Raw genomic sequence first — 13,285 nt, forward strand, 5'->3', positions numbered from 1 at the left:
TGATTTATATAGAGAGGCGTACATGGTTTGCAGTTACCATTTCCATCTTGGTTATTTGAAAAGCAGAGCAGAGACAATTTCATGTTGTCCAACAGCTAAAACTACCACTTCCCTCACTGGGCCAGAGCCTGCCTCACGCCCCAAAGTACTATTGCTACACCCAGTTCAAGGAGTGGTTTCCCTGCTTCTGCAATTTTTGAAGCATTAGGAATACAGGTTTGCTTTCCTCTGAACACAGCCTGAGGTGCTCTTCATAAAAGCAGCATTCAGACACACCCACCCCCTCAGAATGACTTACAATGAGCACAGCTACCACTGCGCCCTGGATAAGTCCTGTTAAAACATCACTCCAGTGATGCTTGTAGTCCGAGACACGTGAGAGACCCACGTAGATAGATGCAGCAATGAGACCAAACTGTATAGTAGGACGTACGAGTCTTGCCCAGTCTCCTTTCATTCTTGCCTGAAGATAAAGCTGTAAGAAAAATAAAAATAAGTTACAAAACGCAGAAAGAACAGAAGCAGTAAAATTGTGTTTTCAGAGAGCTGATTGACATTTTAGTGAGATAATATTCACAGCTGTTCTAGGTGCTATAGCTATACTCTTAAGGCTTCCAAGGTAGAGTTTGATAGTTTTGGACTTTAATTTGTATATAACACCACCATATTGTTCCATTTGTACCAATATGACAAATGCATATTTTCAGGATAAAGATCCTGGTAATACTAGAGCCACTTAAAGCTTAAAAATAATCCAGGGGAAGTCAAACCACTATTTTACTCCTGCATGAACTACAGGTAAGCCTTACACAAAATTTTATATTAAACACAAAAAGGTTACATTTACAATTCATAGAGCTGACAAGTTTTTTAACAATTTTCACACTTCCAGTCACCTTTAGTATTATCAACTTCTAGCACAGCATCACACCTGTAGCTAACTATCAGCTAACTTGATGTAATGATTGCATTTCTCAGTTGTCACTGGTATATTTCACTAAGCTGTGCTCCTCACCCTTTTCAGCTGCATATTAACCATGCTGCCACGCTGGTGGGTATTCCCATGTTTTTTCTTTCCCTTCAGGTCTCCTTCTGTTGTGTACATCTGTGTTTTTGATGTATTATCTCTGATTTGCTGTATTTATTACTTTCCCATGCAATCTAATCCAAGACCCTGCCTTTGTTTTTTCTCTGGTCTGTCTAGGATCTGGCTGTCTACATCTGTCTAGCTCTCTCCAAATACAATCTGTAAACATAATTGAATTTATTCTGAAACTTAATCCTATCACCAAAAAAAGCACCATAGTTACTGCATTGAGAAAATACATTTGGAAGTTATATTTAACATTTCAAGTATATCTTCTCAGAGACACCTAGAAACTTCAGGGCAAGGACAAAACCTTAGCTAACTGTCTTGAGAAATGTAGGCATCAGGCACCACACCAAACTCCTGGTAAAACCCTCCACTGCCAACTTCAAAAGCCATGGCTAACTTTGAGAAGCAGTACGTTTACAATGTAAATACAGGCACAGAGAAGACACTGTAGATGCAGAGGTGATACTTTCCAAAGTTAAACATTTGGGGAACGTTTCTCTTAGTAACTTACATCATAATTTTGGCATGCTGACATTTTCAGCTATAAATGGAGCACCAAAAACATCAACCCCATCCATAAACAGTTTTCTCTAATAGCAAGGTCAGGGTAGCATCAGACCCTGAAGAAGCTACACCTAAGCCTAAACAGAAAAATAACTTTTCCCCTTCAAATTACCTGTCACACAAAGTTCTTTTAGCAAAAGGTGTTTTAATTGTCTTAGAAAGATACTACTTCTGGATTGACCGAGAGTAAACCAGAACGCTACAAAATGCCTAATGGAGCAGAGGAATGTCCAAGGAGCCTATGTTGGTAACCTAAAGAGTTGGCTGATGATTTGAGACTGGCTGTTCGTTGCTCTTTCCCTATTCCCACTAAATTTTCCTGAAGGCAGTTAAACTATCTTGCTGCAATGAAGTTTTTTCCATATAAACTTCTTTGGAAGTTAGAAAAGGGTTTATTAGTCATAGTAGAGAAAAAAAAAGGTTATGCAACCGTTTTGCAGATTTGTGAGTAAATGGGTTTATTTAGAAACAAGAAGAAAATAAGGCAAGACATGCAAATGGCAACTTCGAGAAATGCCAGCCCAGTGCACTGAATGATCAATAAAGCAATCCTTGCCCTGATGCAGCAGGTATTCGAAATCTTTCTGCTTTACAAAGCATCAGACAAGAAATATGGATGTGAAAGCTTGATTTCTGTACTAGGAGAGTAATCTCCCGTCATAGCTAGAGCTGTTCTATCAGCTGTAGAGCACAAGCATTTGGGCATAGACTTCACAAATTCTAGATGATTCTTCGCACCATCAGCTCCTGCATCTGTACAGGAAATGGCCAAAGGCCTTCTTGCACCTTCTACTAGCAAATAGATTCACATTGTTCTAAAACTAGGTGTGAGAAGGGTGACAAATGATACCACAGATAAGTGTCATGCTGACTGATCACCTCGGTGTTTAATTCCAGGAATAGCAGCTGTCATTCTGGTTACAATAGAGTTTGGGTTTTGGGGTTTTTTTTGTTAAGTTGAAAGTAATTGCTTGTTAACCAGCTGCTGCAATATCAGATGCTATGTTATTTTTAAGCTGGTAACTTCAAACTGACACTGCTTTTAATAGGCTCAGAGTTTATTCCCCCTGCCAAGCTTCTTCCCAGTACTGTGACTTGCTCTCCAGAAGATAACAACATGTCTAGCTGCAACAGGCTATCAGGTCCATGCAAGAGAATAAAGCAGCTGAGGAGGAGCTTTTGCCTATGGTTCATTAAATGTAAATCCAGGTTAATATTAGAAGTATTCCCAACTTACCTTTATATAGTTTTAGCCCTTATGTAGCATTAAATGCACAATATGGAGATGTCCTAGCCTCAGACTGCATTAACTCCTATTTTGACTCTGTTGACTAACAGAGTGCAATGGCTTCATACTGTTTACAGAACCTCCTCCTTCACAGGATACCTCAGGTTCCTTTGCTCCTTTTTGAAGTCATTTACAAGATAGCCTTAGATAAAGAGAACAGAAGCAAATCCCTATCTCCCCACCCAAGCCTCTTTTCTAGAAAGGACTAAGTTTTATAAGTAAAACTTGTGATCTACAGAAGCCACAGGAAGTTTAGGAAATCTCATCTGGTTAGTATTACTGAAATGCCTCCTACCAGCATTTCCCGTACTGCTGAGAACAAATGTGTGAGCCTCTGAACACAGCAGGAGCATCCCAAGCTGCTCTGGAAGTGACCCGCTCCTGTCAGCATTCTGACCATGCCAGCTTCCCTCCTCACTGTTCTGAGCACTCTGATCCTTCAGCAGTTGTCATTTAGCTATGCTCTATTGCTCTCACTCCCCCAGCCTGCTGTTTCTTGTGTTTCCTTTGTTCATTCCTTTTAAAACTGCAAAGAGATTTCTTAAGACTTCCTTTTTATTAATTAATTAGTTGGATTACATAATCTCTAGGGGTTTTTCCCTACTAGTTTACTCCACAATGAAAATACATCCTTTATGCCATACACATCCTGAACACAAATTTCTTCTCAATCTATGGCTTAGTACTTCATTTCTAAAAATACAGCAATGAAGAGAAACTCACAGCTACTTTGTGGCTTCTTGCAAGAAGCCACAGACATGACTGGAAGGGTCTCTGCAACTGGAGAATTATTTGCTACACCACATTTCTAGCATGGCTTTAGAGCACTCGCTCTTTCATCAGAGCAGTATTAATTTACATAAACACATGCCTACCTAATTTGGAAGTAGAGTGACTTGTGTTTCCTAGATGGGCTTCAGGATGTGCAACCATGTGGCTTCACAAGGAAATTTCCTAAGAACTAACACATTACTTCTCCACTTTAAGGGCACAAAATTCTTTTAAATCTACCAAAACCTACTCAGTTCACCAAGCAAGATCATATTTTAGATATTTCATTTCAATACTTAAAACTCCTTGATTATTTTTCTATTCAATACCTTCTCCTGTTTTTTCCAAAACCCAATTATACACCAATTCTGTACTGCAAAATAATTTTGCCTGCTAAGGTATGCCTGCACTTGTTCAAGAATGGAAGTCAAAAGGAAGAAACTTGGAGAGGGAAGGGATTGTGGTGGTGTTTCCCCACCAAGTAATAACACTACTTGTACCAATGGATTTGTTTGGATACTTTTCAAAAATGGATTTTCTCCTGATACCAAAAGGTTTCAGTAATTACATTTCCTACAGGTGTCCTGTCCTAAAGAACAGAAGCAAGGCACACCTTCCCTTTAGAGAGATAGCTATTTTCACTCTTATTTCTGTCTCTCCAACCCTAACAGGCTCATAGCATCATTAACTTACAAGCAGAACAGTGAGAAAGCAGTTTTCAAGAGGGAAAATTCCCTGTGACAGAGAGAAATGAGAACACTTCTCAGTTTGTCCAAGTACAAGTAGTAAGACTCTGGAGACAAAACAAGGGTGCAGAAAGTCAGTTCTCATGAAATAAATCCCTACTTTGAGAGACCTTAGTAGCTGATACAAGTTGTAAAAGCGAGCAATTAAATGGCATTTACTTAGCTTAGCATTTACTATTAGTCATGTCTTTGGTTTATGGTATATCTAAGCAGTAAGGAAGAGCCCTATGGCATTACTGTTCTGGGAGGCACAAAATACTACTGTGGTTCTAGTTAGTATTTGGATCCATTACTGGCTACCGTTAGGAAAGCTCATACTTCAAAGCAAGTCTGCTCACCCAAAAAGTTCCAAGAGCCACAAACCATAGGGATTCTTCCCAAACCAAGAAGCTCTGATTTAGGAATGCTTAAGCACACTCAAGTACTTGTTTTGTACACAAGTATGTGGAAGGAGTAGATATGGAGCTACTGTGTATAGGTGGTTTTGTTAATGAGGCAGGGGTGGAAGGAAGGGAAAGCACAGGAGGCACCAGTGTTTTGAAGTCTTCAGAAAAACAGCCTTTGCAGAACTAATATAAGAAGATGGGGCAAAATTTTTCAGGAGGCCTGGGATTAGGCATTAACAGCTGAGAATCCAGGCACAATTGTAAAACAGGAAAATTCCATTTCCACAGATATTCCAAGGACATCCTTACAGGACACAATACCCTCTCTCCTAAGACTGTGCAGTCTTCCATTAGGGAGTTGGGCAGATACATACAGTGCCAAAGTAACTATTCGCCCTCCAACTCCATCAGTAAATACACACTGTCACCTTTCCTAAGGAGAAGGCAGTGCAGTTGTTACAGTACTACACACTTGCACGAGGCACAGTTTGCATCTGAGCATCTTTGATAAAAGCCTGTATTAAAATATGATCCTCCAAGGGAATGGATGAGGCTAGATTCTTGCATAATGTTACAAAGCAACTGAAACCAAAGATTTAGTCAGACACACAGATAAGTGATCAGCCATTCCTGTTCTGGTCCTTTTCAGCAATCCAGACACCTCTTGCCTGCACAGACTAGGCAACAGCAGAGAGAAACGCTGCCTTCAGAGACTCTCAAAGCTTTCTCCTACATCTGCAATGTTTGCAGAATAGTTCTTCCCTTTCTGCTTGTTATGGGAAACTTGAGAGGTGCTTTCATATAAAACCTAGTTTGTATAGATGCTGTTATTCAAATAGCTTTTTATAAGAGTTCTTCATCATATTTCAGCTAGACAAATTCTGGAATTCAAGGAAATATAAGCCATCCAGTAAACAGCTTAAAAATTGCAGTTCTGAGCACAAGAGCCACAAGATGTGCTGAGAAATAACCATATACATATGGTTAATAAGAAATAAGCATATACAATCTAACATTTATGGAAATATTACATAGAAGTATAACAGCTTATTTTGTACCTGGAACACTGTATGTATGAATAAACATAGAGCTATAGGCATCAGCCAACAAGACACTGCCTGCAAACCAGAAATGTGGATAATGTTTCTCCCATGTACTTTTAAACACAGCAGGCTCACATCCAAACAGAAAACTGTAATATAAAAAGAATACAGAGCTGTAGAAGAATTCATGAGTCATTCATGAGCTGGGCTTCTCAAAAAATATTTAAATGAATAAAAATAAAGGAACTTTAGATTTTGATGCCTGTCAATACATTTTGCCTTTTTTAATGAGATCACCTCCTTTTCATAAATACATATTTATGATCCCTGGTAAATCCCTGGTAAATCTGGTAAATTATTATATGTCCTTTAGTTTTATTTTGATTGGCAGAAAATAATAAAAGAAAGAAGTAATAGTTCAGAATTAGTTGTTCCCCTTCCAGTGAGGGAAAAGGACACAGGTCTGCAGGGACTTCGGTGTGGGGCTATGTCTGAGCTGCTGTTCAAAGGGATGGTATATCCCTATGACTGACAATATCTGTCTCCCCTGTGCCAGCTCTGATGTTTGAACAGCCCTACAGGGAACTGATCTATTGGAGAGCTGAACTGGGGGAGGGGAAATGACTGAGCTAGGGAGAAAAGGCAGACTATGTGCCAGTCTGGGCTCTTTTAAGATTGCTGCATCCTGTTGTCAAAGGTAATTGATGTACAGGAGAGGAGCTGCCTCCTGAGCAATGGGCACAAAGTCCTGTTACTAGTAACAGCTCAGCTTTCAATTCAATATCAAAACTATAATCAATCTGTTCTAAACAAATACTACTTTTCCAGTGGGCAGTGGCTTTTTTGGGTTTTAATCCTCCAGCTTCAATTTGGCTGTACATTGCCAAAATAATTTCACGTTGACATAAATTTTACTGTAAAGCAGGATAAACAGTAACATTTTATTGCATTGCAAATTAGACTACAACACTTATCTCTTCTCCCTTTTCATGGGAAAAAAACCCCTTGAAGTTAGTATTTTAACCTTTACTAGAAGAACTAAAGCACTGCAATGTATTGCGCTCAGCGCTAGAGGAGTCAGTTCACAATACTGGCATTACTGCGGGTGGCCCTAGCTTCCAAGCAAACCATGGAGAAATCAGTTTCCTTTGTTTGCTTACCATAAAAAGTCTAAATAACAATAATAAAAGAATACTGGGAGTACATACAGGTAGAAGCACAAGGGCTTCCATACTTGAGCCTTTGCAGCTCAAGTTATCCTTTATTTTTTCATCGGCTAAAAGTAAGACACTTGATACTACACACAGCTACAGCCAAACAAAGCATTTTCAGAAACACATGTTTTTTCATTAGTTTTAGAAGACCAGTCCTCAGCGTTCATGTGGGCAGAAACACAGTAAAGACAGTTCTGTAGCTCTAGTCAACAGCATTTGGGAAAGTGAAGAAATAACTGCTGTGCAAACAGACATACCTAAAATGCTATGTTAAAGGCTCTTGTTTGAGTACTGTTTCACTCAACGTCCCATCACAACATAATTAAAATCAGAGTCTGAGAGCAGAGGTGACTGGCACATTTGGGAGCATGAATACCAAAAGCAGCCTAAAGCCTGCTTTCACTTGTGTTGATCCTATGATCTCTCTGCAAAAGAAGGCTTTTCAGTGGCAGTCCCAGCCACTGAAACACCAGTTGCCCTCCTGTTCTCATCTCTAATTCCATGTGTCCTTGGATACATAAAATGTTCCAAATGACTTGTAGGAGAGCCACTCAAGTTACATGGTGCAAGATTCATCATCCCTTTTTGTCCCAAGTCTAAGCAGCACAAACACGTTGCCACCCCCAGAATAGCAGTGCCTCTTGGCTGGGTTTGTGCTGCCCTACTCTTCATCCTGGGATAGATGCCGGCAGGGAAGCGCCCAGGACAGCTACAGCCAAGACTGATTCTGTTACAGCAACATAATCCTCAGGGCCACACCCATTTCTGCCAAGTGCCAACAGTTGTGGTGGATCATTCTCACTACTAATGGCAGCATGCATTTACCATTTTAACTTACAATAACTTTATAAATATACTTACATTGAAAAGTCAAAGCAAAAACTGCCTGCAGCATCTACTCCTCTAGGACCAAGGTGTTAATTTGGTCCCATGGACACTGCTAGAAGAGATACTCCACTACACTCACCCTCCCATTCTCCAATCCAAGATTAAATCGTTTTGGTGAAGGAGAGGCCATGCCAGCTGTTTAACTACGAAAAAAAGGAGCAGCATGGGGAGAGGACAACACAGATAGTTTGCATCCATCATCTCTTGTTAGGTCACTGGATCCCCACATACTGTTGCGGTCAACTCCCTCTAGCTTCCACACAAAGCTGCTGTTGGCAGAAGCTCTTATCCCAGAGATAACAGCTCTGCTTGGACCCAAACTAACCCATCTAGCTCTGCCAAATGAGTCTCAAAATACATTCTCCACCATAGCTTCCTAGACTGACAGTTTGCGAGCAGTTGTTTGGGGGTTTTTTTGGTTTTTTTCTGGGGTTTCAACTCATTCTGTTAGGAAATATTAGAAACTGTAACTTTAACCTGGAAGTGGGCTGAAAACCCAAGCCTTAAATTTGTCTAGCTAGACAAAACAGCTTTTTCACAGGTGCAATGACCTCTGTGCTGTGAGAACATGTGATGTATACTACTCTTGATTTAAACAGATGGATAATACAAACTATTTAACATTTCCATGCAACAAACAGTTAAGGAAGAGAGTTTGATGACAGTGAGCAGTGTTTCCATGTGTGGCCCCTGCTATGACATGGGACATGTAGCACAGGATTATGTTCAAAATTGCAGGTTTTTTCTCCTGGTACCAGCAAAGCCATGTAGTTAGGACTCAGATAATTTCTTCTGTAAGCACAAGAAAGGAATACTCCTCAACATAATTCAGATTCTTGAAGAAATCCAACTGGTTGCCAAGTCAAAAATGTCATGGAATCACAGAATTGTTTAGGTTGGAAATGACCCTTGAGATCATTTGAGTTCAACTGTTAACTCAGCACTGCCGAGTCCACCAGTCATTCATGTCCCCAGGTGCCGGATCCAAACATCTTTGAACTACAAATTCCACCACTTCCCTGGGGTAGCCTGGTCCAATACTTGACAAACCTTTCTAAGAAGAAATTTTTTCCCAATATCCAGTCCAAACCTCCCTTGGCACAACTTGAGGCCATGTATTCTTGCCCTATTGCTGGCTGCCTAGGAGAAGAGGCCAACCCCCACCTGGCTACAACTCCTTTGAGACAGTTGTAGAGAGCTGTAAAGTCACCCCGAGCCTCCTTCTCTTCAGGCTGAACCCCACCTCCCTCAGCTGCTCCTCCAAGGACTGGTTCTCTGCAGTCACGGATTCACCTGACACAGCACGTGCATTCAGCAGATACCTTTCTAAGAGCACACTTTCTGCAGTACTCATACACACAACAGACTCCTCCAGCCTCTCCAGAAAGCAGCATGCTAGTGTCTGGTTATGATTAACACAGCCTCTGAGTAATGCCACATGTTAACATCCTGTCCTGTTGGTGACAGCCCGTGGCTGCAGAACATGTGCAGCGTGCAAATGAAGAGTTCAGCAAATGAGCAAGTCATCAAGTGCTGCAGGTTTGGCTTGGAGCCAGCAGCAGCACACAGCCTTGCCACACGGGCAAGTGTGTGTGTGTGTTTTTCTCACCTTTCTGCACTAGCTGTCTTTTTGAAGACATCTGCACTTGATTTGGTTTCTTGGTGTGCAGTAAGGCTGTATTAACCAGCATGACAAAAACATACTGCACAGGAGCCATTAACCTTCTTCAGATGTCCCTACAATGGCCTTATAGCAGTTTCTAGATGAATAATCTTATTATCAGACAGAAGGAAGTAGAAGGCTTATCTCCACAAAGCCTCTTATTTTTACTGGGCAATATATCTCAGCCACAGACAAAAAACAGGTGCAGGAACAGACAGGGCTCTGGAAACTCATTGACTAATTAATGAAAACCAAACTGATCTCCAGTGAAGCGCGCCCTGTTCAAATGTCATCCTAGAAGAGTTAAGGACATTTGTACCTCTTTTAGTTTAAAGATGCTACTAAACAAAGCCATGATTTACAATTACTACAGAACTGAGTGAACACAAGGACAGCTCTGAGCACAGCAAGTGTCTGAACCAGGACAGACACACGGCCAGGATTTATGGTATTTTGAAGTGGCTTGCATAGGAAAGGCTTGATTTGAACTTGACTTGCCACCTGATCATGTGGGAGAGGAACTCATGCACACAAAGCCTCAAGGCAGCTAAGGTTCATAGTTTCTTCTTCAAGAACTTTCCAGTTCTTGTAGCATATCCTTTTGAATCCAGCATGGATTCAAAAGGATATGCTACAGGCACTCCAGAAAGGATTATTCAAGCCACGTGAAGCTAGTAACTTCAAAATAAAGAATTCTTCACTTTCTTGCCAAAAGCTGAATTTTTTCCAAGTCTAGTAGGTTAACTAAACAAAGTCTCAAGTCCAGGCTGTTCAAGACATCTTCTACCATCTTGTATGCATCTAGAAAGTTGTATTATCTAATGTGACTAATTACCTTCAATTAATGAGTTGAGAATTCCTCCTGACCACCACCATTTACCCAGGCTGCAGCAGAATGCACCTTACACACATGGGGCAGAGGTAAAAGCTCAGACAGCTTCAGATCCTTGACAAGATGACTGTAATCCAGTGACTATAAATTATAAACAATACATATAGCTACACACCTACCAACGCTTTTCTTATCTCCAGGTTTGTCTTCTGTGAGGTGTAAGTATCCTGTTAGCATGTTGCTCAACAAAACCACGTGAGAAGATGTTGGATTAGAAGGGTCTGGCTGAGCCCAGAGGGGCAAGTCTGTATTAGGGTGCTCTCTGTATAGCAGTAATTGCTTCACTGTACTATGGAAAGAGTGGGTGTGGGTTTGGGTTTGAAATGCTATTACGAGTGGACCCGTATAATTTTGGAGACTACCAGTCATAATGAGCAAAAACGCTTTACTATTTATTTTCAAAAACCCAAACAGCAGACAGGAAGTCATACCATATTCTAGCCAAACCCAGGATATAATACTTTTATGAACTCTTTTATTTAGATTAGATAACTTTTATTTTACATTAGATAAGACCCATACACAGGGAACACAATCCAAACAGGTTTAGCCATAAAAAATGGCATGATAGATCAAAACTGAGCACTAAGCTTCTGAAATAGCTTTATTTTAAAATAAAGCCAAAAACATACCTACACCATACTGAAGAGACACCCCTTCCATGTGTGTAGTTGTAGGGGTTTTTGTTTAGTTTGAACAATTGGTTCACTCACTGTAGATGTTGTACTATGCCAAGAAGGAGTGAAAAAATTAAAAATGCAACAAAGACAAAAAGCAAATGGAATCTGAGGTCTGTAAAAATCATGGAATGTACATATTATGGTAGCAATTTAAGTCCAGGACTAGAGTTTAATTTTACAACTACACTAACAACAAAATTCCGTAAAGTTGTCAACGCCTTCTGTGTTACTACTTAGGAGGGGGAAAACAACAAAATCAGTCTTTCATGTTACAAACTTTATGCTAAGAGTGAAGATAATTTGTCCTAGTTGACTTGGCACAATTTCAACTAAAATACATTAATTTCCAAATGAAGCATATCTAAATTGATCTTATCACTAGTATTTACTGTCCCTTGCTTTCCTCAGTCTTTCCCCTCTGTTCCTAAAAACTACAGAAAAATAAAAAGGAATTTGAAAATTCGATTTGATCTGCTGTTTTGTGCTTATGGGTCCAGCCACACTTGATCAGTGTTTAAGTGTTTAAAGTGTTTGCTTTATTTTAAAATAGGCTTTGCACATCTCATTAAATCAGGCATATTTTATTACAGATTTTTATAAGCCTTATAAATTTAAAAGTATTATAAACCTTATGAATTTTATAAGGTCTATAATACTTTAAATATAACTAAATTTAAGTAGCATTTTCTTTTCAAAACACACTTGTCACTGGATTCATTTTAGACACAACACACAAGCCAAGTACCACATTAAGTATTCCTAGGCATACTGAACATCATTTTACTTCTTGTCCCAGTATCACCAGCCTTACAACTGTTATTGAGAAGTCTTTAACTGCACCAGACAAGCATCCTACAAAGGCAATGTCCCTTGTGCAAAGCAGCCAAGTAAATATTCAGTACAGGGTAGCTAACATATCTTTTGTTATCACTTAGATGGAAAGAGCATACTTACTGCCACGAAGAGCATGCAGTACATGGAGAATGAAGAATGGCCAGAATAAAATGAAAGTCTGGAAAAGAAAAAATCAGACATCATCAGTTTTCTTTTACAACATTCAGCCTGCAGTGATACTAATCTATATTATACAAGTGAACTGGTAAAATGCAAACATGTCCATACTACTCTTCAAGGAGGTTCCCTAGCCACATCACACAGATTTTGACAAACAGTAGACTTCACTACTCAGCAGTTATCCTTTTCCAGAGTTAAGCTGATCTCTACATCAGGCAGTAAGAACTAGACTTCTGCCTGAAGTTTGAACAGCAAGGGAACACATCTTCAAAGACAGTAATCAAGGGTCCTTTAACAGTTCATCTTGACAAATGCCAGAATACTTTAAATATAATTATTTCTTAAAATTCCTTATCTTATAGTCACAGTATATGTATGAATGCAAATGACATTAATCACCCCAAAACAATTACTTGCTTTAGTCACCATCAAGAGGCAGTAGTTAACAAGTTATATCTAGTAGTTTATATTACATTTGTACACCTTTGTGAAATGCATGATTCACACAGACCCTCATCATTTGCAATTGAAGGGTAGGGGGAAATGCAGGAATGCAGTTTATTAGCCAGCCAACTGCAAAGGATGACACCTTGTCTAATATTTGCAGAAAGGATTCGTACTTGGTGATCTCATTTAAAGTATCAACATTCCCTTCAGCTCCCAAAGGCTTTTTTATCAGGTCCACGCTGAAGGGACTTTGACAGATGTCACTGAAGTCCAGGATGTCCTCCCCTGCACAGCTGTTTTTGTGAGGACCCACAGCTGTAAAATAAATGCCTCCCACCGCTTCAGGAAGAGAAGGTAAAATAGAAAGACATTTCTAATTTAGTCTTAAGCAGGGAGATGAAAGAACTGTACTTAGGACTACTTTTCTTCATTTTATGCACAGAGCCTTGAAATAGTGCTTCTTCACAGGCCATCAACCGGGGCTCAGCCAGCCTTCTGTGCAATTTAACTACACAACCAGAGCACTCCTCCCTCAGCAGTCTGGCATACAAAAACATGGACAGCTTAATAAAGTTTCACAGCTCTGCAGACCA

At 39.9% G+C, this 13,285-nt stretch overlaps 1 protein-coding gene across 2 annotated transcripts in view; it reads right to left on the reverse strand.

The window, feature by feature from the left end:
• Window positions 1-13,285, reverse strand: part of PLPP1 (phospholipid phosphatase 1) — a 61,922-nt gene that overhangs the window by 1,915 nt on the left and 46,722 nt on the right. For both annotated transcript variants that reach the window (XM_063422036.1, XM_063422035.1), the window contains exons 4-5: window positions 12,186-12,243; window positions 299-475 (exon numbers count right to left, since the gene is read on the reverse strand). In XM_063422036.1, coding sequence (XP_063278106.1) covers window positions 299-475; window positions 12,186-12,243 — 235 coding nt within the window. The remainder of the gene's footprint in view (window positions 1-298; window positions 476-12,185; window positions 12,244-13,285) is intronic.

This window comes from Prinia subflava, chromosome Z (assembly GCF_021018805.1).
Source record: "Prinia subflava isolate CZ2003 ecotype Zambia chromosome Z, Cam_Psub_1.2, whole genome shotgun sequence".
In the NCBI taxonomy this organism is placed as follows: Eukaryota; Metazoa; Chordata; class Aves; order Passeriformes; family Cisticolidae; genus Prinia; species Prinia subflava.